At 42.7% G+C, this 20,136-nt stretch overlaps 1 protein-coding gene across 1 annotated transcript in view; it reads right to left on the reverse strand.

Moving 5' to 3' along the window:
- POLA1 (DNA polymerase alpha 1, catalytic subunit) overlaps positions 1-8,793 on the reverse strand; it is a 197,561-nt gene extending 188,768 nt beyond the window's left edge. Inside the window, exons 1-7 of the mRNA XM_030469196.1 lie at positions 8,758-8,793; positions 7,034-7,158; positions 6,004-6,100; positions 5,389-5,469; positions 4,766-4,881; positions 4,462-4,524; positions 2,671-2,769 (exon numbers count right to left, since the gene is read on the reverse strand). Coding sequence (XP_030325056.1) covers positions 2,671-2,769; positions 4,462-4,524; positions 4,766-4,881; positions 5,389-5,469; positions 6,004-6,100; positions 7,034-7,158; positions 8,758-8,788 — 612 coding nt within the window. The 5' untranslated portion in view covers positions 8,789-8,793. The remainder of the gene's footprint in view (positions 1-2,670; positions 2,770-4,461; positions 4,525-4,765; positions 4,882-5,388; positions 5,470-6,003; positions 6,101-7,033; positions 7,159-8,757) is intronic.
- Positions 8,794-20,136: the final 11,343 nt, after the last annotated feature.

Below are 20,136 nucleotides of genomic sequence, written 5' to 3' on the forward strand. Positions count from 1 at the left end.
ACCTCGAGTACTGTGTCCAGTTCTGGGACCCCCAGTTCAGGAAGGATATCGCGGTCCTGGAGCAGGTCCAGAGGAGGGCAACCAGGCTGGTGAAGGGACTCGAGCACAGACCCTATGAGCAGAGGCTGAGAGAGCTGGGGCTGTTCAGCCTGGAGAAGAGGAGGCTCAGGGGAGACCTCATCGCTCTCTACAACTCCCTGAAAGGAGGTTGTAACCGGGTGGACGTTGGTCTCTTTTGCCAGACGACTTTCAACAAGACAAGAGGGCATGGTCTTAAGTTGTGCCAGGGGAAATTTAGGTTAGATATTAGAAAGAATTTCTTTACGGAGAGGGTGATCAGACATTGGAATGGGCTGCCCAGGGAAGTAGTGGATTCTCCGTCCCTGGAGATATTTAAAAAGAGACTGGATGTGGCACTCAGTGCCATGGTCTAGCAACCGCAACGGTGGTAAAAGGGTTGGACTCGATGATCTCTGAGGTCCCTTCCAACCCAGCCAATTCTATGATTCTATAACACCAAACTGTGTGGTGAAGTCAACACACTAGAGGGAAGGGATGCCATCCAGAGGGACCCTGACAGGCTCAAGAAGAGGGCTCATGCAAACAGAATGAAGTTCAGCAAGGCCAAGTGCAAGGTTCTGCACCTGGGTCAAAGCAACCCCAAAGGACTGCAGACAGCTCTGAGAAAGACTTGGGAATGGTGGTGACCAGAAGCTCAACATGAGCCATCAGTGTGTGATTGCAGCCCAGAAAGCCAACTGTGTCCTGGGCTGCATCAAAGGAAGCACAGACAGTCACAGGAGGAGATTCTCCCCCTCTGCTCTGCTCGTGAGATGTCACCTGGAGCTCTGTGTCCAGTTCTGGAGTCCCCAGCATAATAAGGACATAGAGCTCGTGGAACATGCCCAGAGGAGAGACACTAAAATCAGGGCTGAAGCACCTCCCCTATGAAGACAGGCTGAGAGAGTTGGTATTGTTCATACTGGAGAGGAGAAGGCTCCAAGGTGACCTTGTAAAAACCTTCCAATATCTGAAGGGGGCCTACAAGATGAGGTAGAGCTTTTTACACAGGTGTGTAGTGCAAGGACTAGGGGAAATAGAACTTGAAGAGGGAAGACTTCGGTTAGATATTAGGAAAAAATTATGTTCCGTAAGGCTGGTGAGACACTGGCACAGGTTGTCCAAGGAAGTTGTACTTGCCTCGTCCCTGGAACTGTTCAAGGCCAGGCTAGAGTTTTGAGCAACCTGATCTAGTGGGAGGTGTCCCTGCCCATACAGGGAGGTTGGAACTGGATGATCTTTAAGTTCTCCCCCAACACTAGCCATTCTATGATTTTAAGTTCGCAGTTACTTTCAATATTTTTTTCCCACATAGCACTACTCCATTTCTAAATTAAAACTTCTGTATATATACAAAGCAGAGACAACTGGGAAGGGCCAGTATGGCACTTTACCCCTGTTTGTATCAGTAACAAGTTCCAGGACACTATGGGGTCTAGAGAACAGAGTGCTTCTCCACTGGATTTCTTGATGATACAGACATGACAGAGAGAGTGAGAAAAAAAAAAAGGAACCACATTTCAGCATGTTCTACAACCCTAAACTCTGAGCTAATAAGCACATAGTTTGTTTTTCCAACAGAGCATCAGGTATCCCCCTATGGCAGCACCTACAGAACCTCTTCTTGCGGAAGATGCGTATGAAGTCACCTATACCATGACCAACAACAGGTCCCTGCACCTACTGACCCTTCATGTGTGGCAAGGTCCAAAACCTTGATTTTCAGGGAAAGCTGTTATTTACAGATATAGAATTTAGAGTTCCACAGTCACTGCCATCTTGTTTTCTGTGCCTGTTTATTTTACAAGGCGGCACTCTTCATCCTCTACATCTGTTTCATCATCTAAACTCTAATTCCTCCTCCTAGGCCCACAGACCACCTGAACAGCCTGTCTGAGTATTTATTTCCTTTTCAATGTTTTCTGTGAATATGACCACTGTTTCACATCATAAGGACAAAGATGCTTTCTTCCTACATCTCCCTCTTCTTTTGCAATTACTTCTAGGCTCTAACAGAACTGTTGAAATGTGTGCCACTGGTGATTATTTTTAATTTAAGAGTTGATGTCACTACCATACAGGGTTTCACAAATCATATTTATATACTCCACTTGCCCTCTACAGACTCTTACCAAATTTTATTTCCAGCTATAAAGTCCTTCATGTTAAGCAGAACTCTTAACAAACTCTTAAAATGCCAGGCTTCCATCCTTAGCAGCCAATCCCTCCTTTCACGCCCAGATCTTCCACTACGGTCAAGTTCTATCCATAGCTTCTATTTTCCATTTGGTTTCCAAGTGTACTTCTGCTTCTCCCCACCCACAAATACTCTTCCTTCTGCTTACTTCACTTCCCGTCATCCTTTCCTTGCCACAAGGCTCTTTTCATATCTAACAGCTACATAACACTACTATACTAAAGATACACAAAGAGTTGTATTCTGTTTATGTATTAACATGGAAGACAAAAAAATGCATGAAGTTATATGGTTACAGTATTAAGGAACCTAATGAGAGGGGAATTTCTAGAAGCAGAAATAAACCACAAGTACTTAAATCTACCAAAATACAAAATACTTAATGAGAAGTTTTTTTACTTTTTTTTCTTTACCTTAGGAGTTTGAGACTGCACAGAGAAAGGATTCAGTGGTACACCAGCAGACCTTTTCCTTTTCAGCATTATAACTGGTGGTGGACTTATCTGAACAGTCTGAACAATGAAATAAAAGAGAATGTGACAAAACAAAGGTGTTGTTTAGTGTTCTCTTTTGCCTTGGTTAGTAATGTTTTCCATTAAAGAGAAGGAAGGTCACCATCATTTCTCACCTGCCAAGAAAACACACCTCCTGATACACAATTCAGAGAAGTTACCTGAGCAATCAGCCCTTGAAGACAAGCACTAAATTATTTTTTTTAATAAATGGTTTAAGACAAAAATTAGCATGAGTAAGAGAATCAGCTTTCAAACAGTAAGTGTTTCAATAGCTAACTGTGCCTTTAGTACACACATATCAGAGTAACTGGTGGAATGTTCTTAATGTCTGCTAAAACAGTACTGAGCACACATGCCTCAAGAACATGCTCTTTCAGCACTGTTGCACTAGAGGAAAACCCATTTTAATTTATTACATATACAGATACTTGTAGTCAACCTTATCAACAGCCAACAACAAAAGAAATTCTAGAGAGCAAACCACAAAGCCAAAAGAAAATAGCTAACTACTATTCCTGTAAACAGAAGCCAAAGTGTAACATTACCATTACTTCCCCATATCAATGCCTCACAAAAATTGCCAGTATTAAAACACATTTGCTTAATAAATTTAGGGTTTTGGATAGCCTAAGATACTACAACTCTCAATAAGACATCACAGGGAGGAATAAAATAGTAAGCACACAAACCCAAGAGAACTACTTTACATTGGAACATCAATACCCTTCTTGCTTCTCTGTTAAAATACATTATGCTTAAGATACACCGTATTTCAATTCAATATCTCACCCCTACAGCAGTTTCAGGGTTTTACGTGTGAACAATCCTTTCAGTTTTAAGAAATTCTGCTGAGGGCTGTTAACTCACTGAGAAGTCACTAATGACTAGGAGCAGCCTCATTTGAGACAGTACAACTCCGCCACAGCCATCCAGCACTAACTCAGAGGAAGTGTTAATCTGGTTCTCTGTAGAAAAACGTAGAAAGCAGGAGGTACTTTCTGTTCTGCTTTCTGCAGACAGAAGTATAGGGGCAACAGGTACAAACTTGAGCACAGGAGGTTCCACATAAATAAATGGAAAACTTTTCCACTATGAGGGTGACAGAGCACTGGAACAGGCTGCCCAGGGAGGTTGTGTCGTCTCCTTCTCTGGAGACATTCAAAACCTGCTGTAGGTGACCTTGCTCTGACAGGGGGGTTGGACTAGATGGTCTTCTGAGGTCCCTTCCAACCCATAACCTTCTGTGATTTCTGCAACCACATCATCTGCTGAAACAGTCCTCCCTTAGCTGCCCTCATGAACCCAAACACACCAGATGAAAATATCCTACAGTTCAATGGCTGGACTGTGGTGATACATGCATATGGTACACATGATTGTAAACCCTATTTCAATTCAAGCGAACAAAACCTAGAAGGCTACATTAGCACAGCCTCTGTATCAACTAACAAACTATCCCTCATCAGGACATAGTAGTTTTGGCTTATCAAACCAACACAGTCATGCAGCTTCTGCATGGTGGAGGTGAAAGGCAGGCTGGATACATGGAACATACCAAGCAGATGTGCTATGGAATAAACCAGTCTTAGATGGTCTGCTCCTAGGAGCAACTTTATCTTCTTGGTATCTTCCACAGCAAGAAAACTAATGGATTAAGGTGTTTCAAACAGATTTTATTAATATACTTACCTCAGCATTAAGATCCTGAAGAATATCCCCTAGTAAATCATCCTTTGACAGGTCCACAGTTTTCTGTAAAATAACAGATTAACCAAACATTTCTTAGTTATAAATGCAAACCTAATCAGGAGACCAACAGCAAGCAAATAAAAGGTTTCTACAAAATACACACAATATTTTCAGGAATGCTGACTGCAATAGTTTATGTTTTGCCAGATGCAAGAAACTGAAATGAGCCCTTGGATTATTCCAGTCCCACTAATACAGTGCAAATGAGTTAGAAATCTCTAAATTAATAAATGTGAAAACTTACATCTGTGTTTTTCCTTCCAGCATTGGCTATAAACATAGACTTAATTGTGTTGGGCTTTGACACAACAGATTTTTTGATGTTCTTCTTACCAGCTGAAGATGTTTTACCAACTTTTCCTACAGAAAAAAAAATAAAACTGTGAAATCTGTATCAGAAAATGTCAATGTTTAAGGGTCAATTTATTAGCAGGAAGAGATGGCTGAGGTACTTCTTCCACCTCTACACCACTGGCTGAAATCAATCCTAGCCATCTTTCATTTGCTGCCAGCTTTGTAACAGCTGTCACACACACACTAATAGCAAAACCCTATCAACAACCCTTCTTCCCTAGTCATGTCAACATGAGATGCTCTTTGCATACTCCTGTTCATACTCCAGAAAAAGGACTAAGATACTCTACACAGAACCATATCTAGAAAAAAGAAGGAAAAAAAAAAGTGCCAAGAAGTCTGGCACTAGATTTGGATTCTACACATCAGTCTTCTGCATCACAGGGCCTAAACAAGATCCACAGTCACAAGCATAAAGCTACAGAGCTTCAATTAACATGTCATCTGATTGCCTGTCTTGGGCCTCTTTTAAAAGCCACTGAAGATTTTCTACAGGGGTCATGGTCAACCTACCTTTCTTATTGGAACCCAGAGCATCATCATCCAGATCTTCATCAAAGATTTCTCTTCCATCTTCTACATAACCTATCCCATCTGTAATAAAACAAATCATTTAAAATTTCTGATATTTCTAAATATATTCATATATTCCAAGTTACACACATATAACTTACACACTTATACACATGAATATATCCAAAATATATTCAGAGTTTTACATATTTAATTACTTCCCTCCTGTATTATAGAGCAGAAGTTATAAATTAAAGTGTATGAACTACAGCACTCTCAGCTGTATTGTCTGTTAGGTTAACTATATTATTACCTGTTTATTAGAAATTACCCATTACTGTCCTTTTTTTTTTTTTAGAAAAGTTACATCACTAATAACTAGAAATTAAATTGCAAAAAGTTCTTAATGAAGAAATATTTTCATTACCATCCCACTACACTACTATGAGAACATAGCAAAAGATCCATTTCCATAAAGTCTATCTTTTTCTTGTCTCCTAAAATAATTTGTAGGAATGTACTAACTGTAACATTCCTCAACTCATAAACATAATGAAGCATCATTGAGTTATAAGAATATAATCAAAGTAACTCTCAAAATTAACCTTAACTTACCATCATCAACAATCCAGTCATCATCCTGACGTTCTCTGACCATCTTGGAGTATTCTTCCTCATCTATTTCATCATAAACACTTGTGAACTCCTCAACCTACAGACAAGGTACAGTGAGGATTAATTTTAATTAATTACTTATTAACATAGGTCATGAGTAAGAACATAGAAGTTCCAAGAAATGCATGTTTTCCTACACCATGATGTTGTTTATAACTAGTAAGCACAGTCATTTGTTCAGCTTAAGTTGAAATTCAAAAAATAAAGAAGCACTAGCACAGATATAATTTGAAACTGACTTGCTTTATTATTCATTTCACATTACCTAAATAAATAAAAATCCTAACAGTGAAGACTTCTGACCTTCGGTTCTATCCTCAAACACCAAGATGAACTCAGTGAAAAGGAAGGTGATCTGATGTGCCCAAGTGTAATGCTGCGGATGCTCCTCCATGCCTCTGAGCAAACTTGTATGTTAACAATATATGCACTTCAAGCTTCTTTAGATTTATCCACCTCAGTGTGGAATTCACTTCCTGTTTGCATTAGAATTAATTGGGCTTTTTCAAAGTTACACTGACAGATTTCAGCTCTATCAGCTTAAACACTTAAATTCTGGTTAATCTGTGGAAGTATAGCCTCTCAATATTAAAGGCCTTCAGTAATGCAAAGCTTTAAAATTCATGTAAAGTTTAAAATCATATGAAGTTTTTTTTTTCTAAAGGTACTTATCATAATATTAATTATGCAATTAAATTACCAAAGATGGTCCTTTCCTGTGGGATAGCTAACAAGCAATATTTAAGCACATTTGACTTGCAGTTACTAAAATTCAGGTCCAAAACCAGAAGCAGATGAATTATAACAAAAAGCAGCAAAACAGTTACATTATGAGATACATACACTGTTAAAGACCAAAAGATGATTTGAAAGGCAGATTTTGTTTCCCATAATTTTTACACATGTATAAAGGGTAGTTAAGCATCTCAGCTCACATTCACTCTTTATTAAGAAGATGAGGAAATTTCACCTCGTATTTTATTTTTTCACCAGCTTTGGCTTTTTTCAGACGTTCCAGGGCATCTTGCTGGCCTCTTCTAGACTTCCTCTCGCGTCTAGAACGTGATGCTGCAAAACTGCCAGGTTCATGCATAGCTGCAATTAATTAAAAAAAAAACAGAGCTTAGTAATATGGTGCTGTTATCTTTGGTACTTAGTGTTCAGTGATGCAGTAATAGATGGTTGCAGTTTTGTTAAAATGAACATGGAGACCTACTTGGCTAAAAGCACACAGTGATAAATGGCTCATTAAGCCAGTTCTGGAATTCTACTGAAAGAATAGTCTCAGAGAGACACAGAGATCAAACAGCTCACAGCCAGCAAGAAGCTACCACCTCAGTCTCTAAAGCACCTCATCCACATTTATCCAAAACAGTCCCCCGCACGCAGTCTTTCTTGGGAATTTCCAGCTCTTTTTATTTTGCATGTCTCCATGACAACCCAGGAACAGACTTAGAAAAGGCCTATATTGCTACAAAGCAGTAATTTTTTTTAGGTGGTTTCACAACATTTAAGAGTACAGCTAGATTGAGACTAACTAGCAATTTGTTGACAGCAGAAGACTGCTGCCCCATTTCCTTTTACATTTTCTTCTCTTTGCCATGCTATCCTCAGCAAGATGCTCTCCACTTCGCTTAACCTTTTTCTCTCTATTGAAGGAGGGGGACACATTTACCTATGAATGAACAGTCCCAGTCAAACTCATTAAAGCAAATAACCAGCCCAAAAAAGAGATTAACAGTGTGATCAGCCAAATCCCCCATCTGGGAGCAGAGGAGACCCAGGGCTAGGGCAATGGGCCAAGCCAGGCCAGGCCGGACCAGGTAGCCCAAGGACGGGACCTGTCCCTCCCTGGTGACAGCAAGAGGACTCTTAACAGAGCTGCACCCGGGCACCGTGGCTGAGGCAAGGAAGGATTTGCATTGCTAAGGGCCGGGGGATGGCTAATAAGGGGGCTTTACCCTGTCTGGCACCTGATGTGGCAGAACTGCAAGGATGGAATACATTGGACGCATAGATTTTCCGTCGATTCTTGACGCTTACCACAAGCAAGCTCCTAAGGCCACACGCTCCGACGGGGACAAACCCACTCCCACCCTCGGCTGCCACCACCCGCGCCTGCCGCTGCCCTCCGCGCTGAGCTGCCGGCGACTCCCCAAGGCTACGAGCGCTCAAGCCGGCGGCCCGTAAGGGAGAGAGAGGCAAGCCCGAAGGAGCCTTTCCGCCCGGGCTCACCCGGCCTCACCGCTGCGGGGAAACCAGCGCCGGGGCGGGGGAGCGGTGCGGGGCAGAATCGCGCACGCCTGCCGGGAGAGGTTCCCCCGGCCAAGCCACCCTGAGGATGGGGGTACGTGGGACGCAGCGAACTCCCGGCCCCTAACGAGCAGGGGACGCTGAGGGGGGGGGGTGGAGGAGGAAGGGGGGTACGACGCCATCCTCTCGGTGCCATACACCCCCGGACCGGACCGCCCGCCGCGCACGCGCGCTCTTTCCTATCCTTCCCTTCCCGCTCGGAGCGCCGCTGCCCCGTTGCCCCCCGCCTAACTCCGACGCGATGGCAATGGCAGCCGCCGCCGCCTTGGAGCGGAGCGGAGAGGGGCGGTTGGGGGGAGGAGATTGTAAGGGTGGTTAAGAAGCTGGGGAAGGCCGCCGAGCCCTGGGGAGCCCCGGTCCTTCCCACCCCCCGGGCCTCACCGTCCCGGCTCTGAGCGCCGCTCTCAGCCATGGCGCTCGCGCCAAGGCTCCCGAAAGTGGCGCGAGACGGGAGCCCCGCGAGCCGCCGCCGGGGCGGCAGCCAATCAGCAGCCGCGGTGGCTCCGGCAGCCCCCGCAACGCCCCGGGGGCGGGTCCGGTACTGCCCAGGCTGGGGGCGGGAGAGCAACGGCGGGAGCCGGTTCGGGGGTGGGGTTGGGGAGAAGCGGGGAGGAGCGGGGGGAGGAGCGGGGAGAGAAGGAGGAGAAAGAGGAGAAGGAGGAGAAGAAGGAGAAGGAGGAGAAGGAGAGAAGGAGGAGAAGGAGGAGAGGGAGGAGAAGGGGAGGGGGAGGGGGAGAAGGAGAAGGAGGAAGGAGAAAGCAGAAAGAAAGAAGGAGCAGGAGCAGGAGCCTTGGGCAGCAAAAAGCCTCAAGCGAGGCGGAGCCACTTTCTGGGCGAGGCCTCCGCCGGCGGGTGCTGTTGGCCCGGACTCGGTCCAGAGCCCGATCTCTTTCTCCAGCGGCCTCGGAGGGCACGGCCGGGCTGGGCCGGGCTGACCGCAGCCGTAGCGGCTTTGCAGGTGCTGCGGGAGCGCTTTCCAAGGCGTTGCGCGCAGATTTGTTCCTCATTTAATCCTCAGAGCTCCCGACCGCGGTCGCCCTCCGGGGAGTTGCGGCTGAGGGTCCTCCAGCCCGGCGCCCATCCGCTGCAAAGGTGTGGGGACCCGTAACCCGTCTCGGTGCGGTGGTTTGCGGGAGGGAAGACGGCGTGGATGCACCCAGCAGGAGGGGGATCGTGGCGGTGTTTGGTTTCAGCCATCTAAAAGCTGGAGCCAGACCGCAGAGTTGAGGTCAATGTTTTTAAGGTCAAGGAACGCCTCCAACAGCATGTCAAACAGATCGGTAGTTGTGGGGACACACGGGCATTTCCCACACAGCTTTAAACATGTAACACGTGTTTTAAACACATGTGTTTTAAACGCAGCTTTATTATGTAATAATAAATTTAGGAGGGTAATCACGACAACAGACTATAAATAGCATTCATGGTTTTCTCCTCGCATTTGTAGAATGGGTATCCTGTCCTCTGTCTCAACATCCAGGAGCGACATTAAATTACTCCCCTGTCTCTTCAGAGACAGGTAGTGGTTGGCCAGCTTACTGACAAAATAGATAATGTCATGGATGCTTTCCTATTTCCCTGAGCCTTTTACCATTTTTTCCCTTCCTTGCTAGACATGGAAATTTACAAAAAAAAAAAAAAAAAAAAAAATCAACTACACAAAAAACCAAACAAAGTCCACAAAAAAACCCACAAAACACCCAAAAGAAAAACACCCAAAAAAACCCTCACAGATTCAGACTGGATTTCTTAAAGAAGTCAAGTGTATGGAGTGCTCAGAAAAAAGATCTGTTATTTTTTGCCTTGCATACGCCTGATTTGTGGGGGTGGGAAAAGCAGGGTATATATTGTGCTCATCTTAGAGTAAAAACCTGGCATGAGTCAAGAGTATTACACACCAGCCTTTAGGGGAGGAGCAAGAGCTGTGCCTGGAAAAGGATGCATTTTGGTCTCAGGTGCAGTTGGAAATGTTTCTAAAAGCATCAGTTAAAACAACTGAAGCTTCACAGGTCCTCTCCTAAAATGGCTTAGACCTACTTAGAACCTCATCGGTGTTGGCCAGTCACTATACGAAGAGCTTGCCACCTTCATTTGTGAAATTTTCTGGAGGAGCATTTGCTGCTCATGAAAATATGTAGGCACTGACTCCATCTTCTTACAAAAGCAGGTGGTACCAACACCTCAGAGCCATTTGAGAGCAAATGGAACTCTACAGCTGACACCCTGTTACAGGAGTGTTATTAGCTAGTATTATCTGGCCTGAATATATTGATTCTTTTCAACTACCTAGAAGAGAGAGTTTTTATGGTTCTGAAACTGAGAGTTATTTTCCTTCCCCACAAGGAATCCTTTGCATTGGTAAGAGAGAAATTTAAAAATCAGACATTGACCCTTCTAGCTTACCTACCCAGTTTCTAGTACTACTCTGCCACTCAACTGCTGGACCTAGTCTTAGAAGAAGAACCACCCTAACCACTCCTAGCAGCTCTCTGGTGCCGAAAGAGCCTGGTATTGCCCCCACCCCAGTCTCCCATCTCCCTGTCTCCCCAACAGCCAGAATGCCCCTTACTAGGCATAAAAGAGCAAAACCATATCCTTGGAAACACTGACAGCTATAGGAAGGCTGCTTGCCTCACCTACAGATGGCCTTTCATGTGTGTATCCACTGTTCAGTTTCTTTTTCCTTTTTTCAAACACATGGAGAAAATAAGATCACATCACTGCACATTATGTGGGATTCAAATTCAGAAGTTCCTCAATGTTTTAAGCTCCAATGCAGACATATTTGTAAAATAACATCACAAAATTGCTCAATTTTAGTGAAAATACGGTTATACTGCATTTCACATTCACCTAGCTTTCACATGATTTGGTATTTTGAATTGTCTGGATCTTAATGCTGTTTATTAAAATAAAACAATACCCTTTGTGAGCTGTCATACAAACAGTGGCATATTTGTCATTCAAGTGATGCCATGATTTGACCGGTACAGAGTGATACAGTTAATTTACCATACTGAAGTTGTTGCTATAGCTCCACTGCGGGACAGTGCAGATCAAATAGAAGCCTTTTTCATGGATGGTAGTTCGATCCTGACATTCATCTCTGGCTATAACAAGAAGGCATCTGTTCCCCACAGCATAATAAGCATTTTAAAATGCTGCAGGAAAAAAAAAAAAGACAAGAGAAAAAAAAAGAAAAAAAAGCCAGAGGGGGAGGAGGATGTGTCCTGCTTTAGAAAAGCAAAATAACCCAGCAAGACTTGGAACTTCCTCTGATAAATGGATTTACCACAGAAGATTACTTTGAGCCCCCTTGGAACAGTCATACAAGAACAACTTGTCATGACCTTTGCTCAGTTGTCTTTTAAATACAAGTGGAAGTTCCGCTGTGCAGCAGAGCCACCCAAGGTTCTCTCAAGGAAGCTGTGACAGCTACGGAGAAAAGTGCAAGAGAAGCTCAGTAACAAAGATGGTAGGCAGCCAAAAACACAATACAGAAGAGGAAGCTCAGAAAACTCACAGATTTCAACGAAAGGTAACAAAGATGTATTTTCTATGTTGTTTTCTGAGAGCTGTAATCTAATGATGTAAGTTATGAATGGAAAATACTGTAAACTCATTGCAAGAGCTTCCAGATAATATTAACTATATAGTATAAACATATGAAAGTTCAAATGGAATATAGCATCAAACCTAATTTGATGGGGTTGCAGTGTTGAGCATTATTCGTGGCTTCCTTTCTATGTCTAGGGCATGCTTGATCTGCCTCAAGGACAGTAGGACAAAAACTGAAAGCTCTCAGGTTCACATTACACACTGTACACTCGGCTGGTCATTTTTTTGATGATGGAAAAAATCCATCAAAACTAAGAGAGGTGGTATAAAAACAGATGGCAAGTAAACAATGAGTTATGGCAAGGTAACAAATTCACCTGTACTGTGTCTAACTTAAAATGCCTAAACATGATTACATCATCATTAAGAACAGACTGTCTGTGGAGAATTGTGTGTGGATATATGAATGTATATGCAGTATGCTGATGTTTCCTACGAACATGGAGTATTTATTTTCTTACTTTTAATATAATCACAGAATCACTTAAGTTCAAAAATGCCTTTAAGATCATCAAGTTCAACCAGGACTGCCAAGCCCGTCACTAAACCATGTCCCTGAGCACCACATCTACGTGTCTTTTAAATACATTCAGGGATTGTGATTTTTCCTAATATCCACTCTAAACCTCCTGTTGCACAACTTCAGATCATTTCCTCTTGTCCTATTGCTTCTCATCTGTGAGAAGAGACCAACCCTCACCCTGCAACAACCTCCTTTCACGTAGTTGTAGAGTGATACAGTCTCCCCTCAGCCTTCTTGTCTCCAGGCTAAACAACCCCACTTCCCTCAGCCACTCTCATAAGAGTTTTGCTCTGGACCCTTCAGCAACTTCATTGTCCTTCTCTGAATGAGGTCCAACACCTCAGTCATGTTTTTGTGGTGAGTACACCCATCCAAGACATGAGCAGCCAGTTTCTCCAGCAGAATGCTATAGGAGGTGTCAAAGGCTTTACTGAAGACCAGGTAGACATCAACTCATCCACTAAGTAGGTCCCCTTGTCACAGAACATTAGGCTAGTCAAGTGGCACCTGCCTTTCATAAAGACTGGGTCTTCTCCCCTGGTTGTCCTGGACATGTTGTGTGCTGATACTTACATTTGTCTAAATCGATTCATGTTATCAGTTAACAAGTTTTTCATCTAATAAAATGCAGTTCTGACTACATAATTTCAGCAGCTGCTTACTGAATGAATTACTTACCTGTTTGGTGGACTAAACTTTTCAAGGAGCACAGATTACATAAATTAAAAATGAAAAATCTCAAATTATTACTTACCGAGAGGTCTTTGTTTTCAAAACTTGTCACAGGTAGTTAATTAACAGAAATATGAAGAAATAGATGCTTTTTGGTTTGTTTATCAGCAAAGATAATAATGAAAAGTTTATGTCCAAAGGGTAGGTTCCCTGCTTACCATACCTGTCAATACCTTTTGTTCATGCTACAGTTCATTTTTCATTCTTTTTCACTATTAGGAAGTTAAGGGTCTGAAATGCAAATGTGAAATAGAAACTAGAACAAGACATTAATTCTCTTCAGACAGAAAAAAAGGTCCATGGAATGAGCATCCACATATATTTAAAAAAAAAAAAAACAAAGCAAAAACAAACCAACACATTTAGTTCTGATTGCAGTTAAATTATAGCAAAACCTACTAACTTAACCAGAACCAGTGAAATTACAATAACCAGAAGAGAGAGCATAATATCATCATCTACTTGCCTAATACAATATTCCTATTCAAGCCTAGAAGAAAAGTACAAAATATTATAATGGAAATTGAAAAGGTAAGACAAGCCATAGCAAACTCACAGAGAATGAGCCTTCACATAATTATAATTCTAAGAATTAAGTCTGATGCCAATGGTATTCAAAAGCATACAGTTATTTCCACAGCATGAAAGTCTGTTTTAACTACTTTCAGCGCTCTCTCTGTACAATCTTATAAAAATGAACAATTAATGTATAAGGAGAACATTACTGCAGAGAGGCTGTTACATTTCAAGACCTGGCTGAAGATCAAATGTGCTTCCATTGGTGAATACTCCCAACAGTCACAGTTTTGCATTTATTGGGGAGAAAGGAGAAAACCAACATGATACACCACAAAGCTGGAGCTGCTGGAGTGAGTTCAGAGGAGGGCCAAAAAGATGATCAGAGGTCTGAAGCACCTCTCCTGTGAAGAAAGGCTGACAGGGTTGGGTTGTTCAGCCTAGAGAAGAGAAGGCTCCAGGAAGACCTTATAATGGCTTTACAGTGCCTGAAAGAGGTGTACAGGAAAACTGGGGAGGGGCTTTTTGTAAGGCTATGTAGCAATAGGACAAGGGTAATGGCTTGAAACTGGAAGAGGGTAGATTCAGGTTTGACTTGAGAAAAAAAATCTTTAGTGTGAGAGTGGTGAGACAGTGAAAAAGGATGCCCAGGGAGGTTGTTGGTGGCTCATCCCTGGCAGATTCACAAGGCCAGGTCAGATAGGGCTTTGAACAACCCAGTCTGGTGTCCCTGCACATAGCAGGGGGGTTGGAACTAGATGATCTCTGAAGTCTTTTCCAACCCAAACCATTCTGTGATTCTATGAAAACCTAGTTATGATCCTGACAACTCTCTGGATGCACTGGTGCTGGGGAAGGATGTGTTCATAGGGGTGGGAAGCAGCAGTGGCTTCCCACCTGCTCCTTGTGGTCAGGGAAGCCAGCATGGTGAAGACTGCAGAACAGTTGGGGACTGTAAGCAGAACAGAGCAGGGGTGGGAGCTGGAGTCAGCCCAGAACACCTCACAAGTCCATGGTGATAAGGCAGTGGTAGCCTGGGTCAGATACAGCCCAGTGAACCCCAGGCAGGTCTGTGGTGATGGGTCCAACATCAAGCCACAACATCAGCCTGGGGGTGAGGACCAGGGTTGGGCCCCATATGGTAACCAGGGTCAGACACAGCCAGGGGATTGCCAGACAGGTCCAAAGTGATGAGGCAAGTCCAAGGTGAGGCTAGGGAGCCAAGGGCATGGCTGTGGCTGAGTTAAAGCCCAACACTCCTACAGCCCAGCTCCATCAAGGACTGGTGGGGCAGGACAGAACGGAGTTCCCGAGCAGAGGGCAGAGGACCCAGGGGCAGTCAGTGTCCTCAGGATTCTGTGAGCAACCCCCCTCCCAAACAAGGTGTGTCCACACTTCTGAGGGTTCAGAAGGTGATTTAATTGGTGTCACCAATGGGTTCCTTGGTGGACACAGAGACAAGAGCCTGGGAGAAGGCCATAGCAGAGGGGACTTGTAGACAATAGGAACCCTTGGAGGCCATTCCCCAGAGGCTGCCAGGTGGGCTCTGAAAGTAGAGTTCACTGAAGAGGTGGGGTTGTGCAGGGTGGGGTCAGACTGATGGCTCAAGAGGAATCACCAGAGAAGACCCCACACAGCTATGGGTCAGGCCCAACTGTGCTCATTTCAGGGTTTAGAAAGGCCTGAGGTAGCTGTCAGGGTGGAGTGAGGGATGGATGGATGGATGGATGGATGGATGGATGGATGGATGGATGTCCCTTAAGGACAGGGAGCCAATGGCATGATATGATTAGTGGAGTAGGGACCTTGCCACATGGTGCCCCATCTCACAGGGCCAAGCAAGGTGAGCTGGGAAGGTCCAGCCCAGAGTTGAGGTCATCCAGATTTCACACTCACCTCATCACCAGAGGCAAGCCAGAACCACAAGTCAGGGTTAGGTCCAGTGGTGGTGACCCAGGTCAGACACAGTCTAGCAATCAATCACCAGGCAAGCTCATGGTGATGAGGTAGGTCTTAGGTCAGAGCAAGACGTCAATCCATGGGTCAAGGCCAAGATCAAGGGGTCCATAGCCAAAATCATCTACAACAGAGCTGTAGCCACCCACTCCTTCAGCATAGTTCAGGCATGGACTGAAGGCCCAGGGATGAACTGAAGTGGGGCTCCTTGTTCCTTGGGCAGCAGGATATGGGGACACTATTAATGTATTCAGGGCACTCACACAGATCCTCTGTCAACATAATCATATCAGCAGAGCCCTTCATTTGTTATAAGAAAACCTTACATACTGAATCACTTTCCTAATCTATATTTGGTCTTCTTGATATCATTAACATTTCACTGTGCTAGGACAGCAAAACTACAGAAGTTTAGCTGTCACTAAATGTCAATAATTCTCTCATTCTTACTTTTATTTCTCAAAAACTCATGACCTGCTTAGAAATTATTTAATGCACAAGTAGTAATACAGAAACTGGGAAATTACTTACTACTTTTCCTCTCATTTTTCAACCATAATTACTTCTCCAATTTTTTCTACCTCTCTCAGATATATTGAAGCTCTTACATGAGGAAAGGCTTGGCAGTCCATCAAGGGCTTTCTGTGCCCTCAGGGCCCTGATATAAATGAAGTGACTTTTATCCAAGATCAAATTTGCCGTATTTCACTCAAACAGAAAACAGTACACCCCTGTCACAAGTGCCAAACTTCCAAATATCAAATCTACCAATCATGAAAGCTCTTGAATATTTTAAAGAAAAAGCCCCCAAAATATCTGCAGGGTGTTCTCAACCTCTTTTCCAGAAACAGATTAATTATGCTGATAGAAATTGTACATAACAGCTCAGTGGGTAGAAGATGCCCAGCCGATATCACTTCATATCAGAAGTTTTAAAGGTGACAAAGTTATAACCAACTGAAATAACATCTAAGGGTCAAGCAATCTTAGTAACTATTAAAAGCTACATTAGCTAGAAGGTAATAATTTTACAGTGCATAAGAACATGTTTTGGTTTAAATAAAATGTGAATCTCTACCAAGATTACGAACACATGTAGTTATTAAGTTTTTTGTACCCAAAATACTAAACACAAACCCCCAACCATCATTTGAATGCAGTTTACAGTATGATTTTTTATGTTTTAATTGATAGGTTTGCATTTGAGATAGTATGGGGATACTGAATATGAATATGGGGATAGACTGAATACTGAAGATCAATCCAAGAAACTGAGATGGGGGAAAAGAAAGGCACCTGATGATTTTTAAGGTCCCTTCCATCCCAAACCATTCTATGATTTTAAGATAGACTGAAAATACATAGAAGTCCGTGCAAAATAAAGATGTGGAAGAAAGGCAGTCTTAGCTTTGTGTGGAAGTGAGGGGACTGGAGTGCATATTAGAAAGCCAGAAGAGGGGAAAAAGAGGAATGAGGGATAACAACATAGTTTAAATGTAAATAGGGAAGAGATTTTTGTTAAATCAAATTCTATCTGTAACAATAAGCAGCAGGACAGATAGATTATGAACCATTTAGGCAAAATTTATACTGAAATATATAAAGGAGTGTGATCTGTAATTCTCATCATTATATTTCTTGGTAGCAATAAAGTTGCAGCTGTAGTACTGTGCTTGCATTGCTCTGCAAGGAATCTATAGAGAACCCAAAATGTAACAGTGAGGTTAACAAGGAGGTCTGGATAATATGACCTGTGAGAAACTACTGGAGGAGATAGGGCTGTTTAATTTAGAAAAGTAATGAGAAATGTGATAAAAATACCAACCTACCTGATCAGTGTCAGCTCTCTACTCCAAATCTTTACCATATAAGTCACACAAACAGCAAAAGAGTGTAAATCTGTTCTGTGTCCAGTAGAAAAGCAAGCAGAGGCAATAGGTTGCAGCAATGGAGGCTTGGGTTAGACATTAAGAAAAACTTTCTAATAAGAAAGGAAGAACAGGGCTGCATTAAAAAAAACATGGCCAGCAGGGTGAGGGAGTGGATTCTGTCTCTTTACTCTGCTCTGATGAGACTCCACCTTGACTGTATGCCCAGCTCTGGAGTCCTTAGCATAGGAAATGTATGGACCTGTTGGAGCAGGTCAAGAGGAGGGTCACAAAAATTATCAGAAGGCTGGAACGCCTCTCTTGTGAGGACAGGCTGAGAGAGTTGGAGCTGTTCAGCCTGGAGAAGAAAAGGCTCCAGGGAGAGCTTGTAGCAGCCTTCCAATATCTGAAGGGGATTTCTGGAAAAGATGAGGACAGAATTCTTAGTAGGACATGTTGAGAAAGGGCATGAGGTAATGGTTTTAAACTAGAAAATGATAGATTTAGATTCAGACTAGGTGTAAGATAGAAATTTTTTACAATGTGGGAGGTGAAACACTGAACAGTTTTCCCAGAGAGTTAGTAGATGCCCCATCCCTGGAAACATTCAAGGCCAGGTTGGAGGGAACTCTGACCAACTCCATGTAGTTGAAGATGTCTCTGCTTATAGCAGGGGGTTGGACTAGATGACCTTTAAAAGCCCCTTCTAATCTGAACCATTCAATGATTCAGACATTCCATGATAAGGGTGGAATGACTAGATAATTGGGGTACTGGAAAGGGAATAACCAAAAGAGGCTACCTAATTGAAGTGTTTCTTAACCTCTGTGCATCCAGCAGCCAAGTCCCACTGTTGTAAATCCCTCATCCTGCCCTGACAACCCAATAATTAAAAGCTTGATTGTTAAAATTAGCAAGGACAACAGAACAATCTTACAAAGGGACAGACAGACCTAGCATTGCCCACACTAAGTGACCACCTCTCTGACTGTGGAAAATAAAATGAAGGCCAAAAGCCAGCCATATTTTATCACCATTTTCTTCAGAAATGCCTATAAAAGTAGTTAATTAAAAGAAAGAACACAAAGAGTCTACCCTAAAGTGGTTATCCCTGCTTATTCAAAGCAGCGCTGTACACCACAGGTGAATGACACCATCAAGAGCTACTATTTTCAAGAATTTATGGATCTCAGATGATTTAGCTAAAAATTGTACTGGAATTAATGTGACATTTTTAATTAAACTCTTATGTAAAAGTCTGAATAATTTGATTCCATTTATGTATCCTGAGAATATAGCATTTATTAAAAATCACATCTCTAGGGAATTATGGAAAGAACCAGATATTCCAAATCCTATGGTTTTACTTTACAGACAGCCATTGCATATAAAAAAAAAATCTTAGGGATTGAATCTATATACAATCCTATTAGACTCAGAAATAGGTAGTATTTTGGACTTATTCAAATGAAAAGGTGTAACTGGTAAGCACTGTGTGTTCCATTGGAATGATGAGCTACAACTTAAGAATTAATTAAAGCTTCAGTATCAGGCAGCATTACATGGAATCAGCAAAGCAACAGTGTTGGAGGGGGTGAAAACCAATAGGGTGCATGTAATTCATACCTTTCATTCTCTCCTTTTCTTCTTCCACTTATACAGGTAGGGAAAAAAATTTACCACGGAAGGGTTTTAATCTCGATCTAAAAACATGTGATTTAACTGACTGATCATCTCAGCAACATGACATATTTTTCTGCTATTTTTGACTACTAATTCTATCACATCCAGAATTAGTATGACATTCATACATACCTATATACACAGAAACAATGTGTTTTAAAAAATCTTCTCCAGACATAAGCCATTACTCCATCTTACAGTTTTGCAGTTGACAGTCATGAAAACCTTCAGGATCCAAAATAAACACACTGAAGCAAATTTCAGCTCATCTATTAAATATTCAAGAATTTATTCTATGATGTTTTCTGTGGATGTTTGGCTTTGAAGTCAAACACTATTTAACTATACCAGTCCATGATTTTCCATAGTTTCCTGCTGACTTTTGAACAGAAAATACCCGAGGATCTGTTTCTCTTCGTTATGACTCCCATATCAGTCAGAAGACTCTTGCAGCCTCTCTCACATGAAGACCACTTTAAATAAAATTTCTGCTGTCCTCTCAGGTGCTTGAGATCCACTGTGGCACTTCAGACACTTGAGAATATTCTCCAGGGGCTGCAGTACAATGCAGTTGCTGATTTTACAAAGGACATCAGAATAATGGAGTATCTTTGCTTTAGTAATGCATATATCTTGGTTCTTAGGGTGGAGACTTGGTTGAGTATCTACAAACTTCTCTTTAGTATTAAGAGCTCTGGACAACTGTGGGCATCTAAGCCAAAATACCTTACTAGCAAGTGGCTTGGATGAAAGTCATTTTACTCTGCTGCAGATTGCAGGCTATATCATTGCTTTGCCATTAGAAGGAGCAGAAAGCACTCCTCTTTAACTAGTTGTGAAATGCATATAATTTCTGTGCTCAAG

Source organism: Calypte anna, chromosome 1 (assembly GCF_003957555.1).
Source record: "Calypte anna isolate BGI_N300 chromosome 1, bCalAnn1_v1.p, whole genome shotgun sequence".
Lineage (NCBI taxonomy): Eukaryota > Metazoa > Chordata > Aves > Apodiformes > Trochilidae > Calypte > Calypte anna.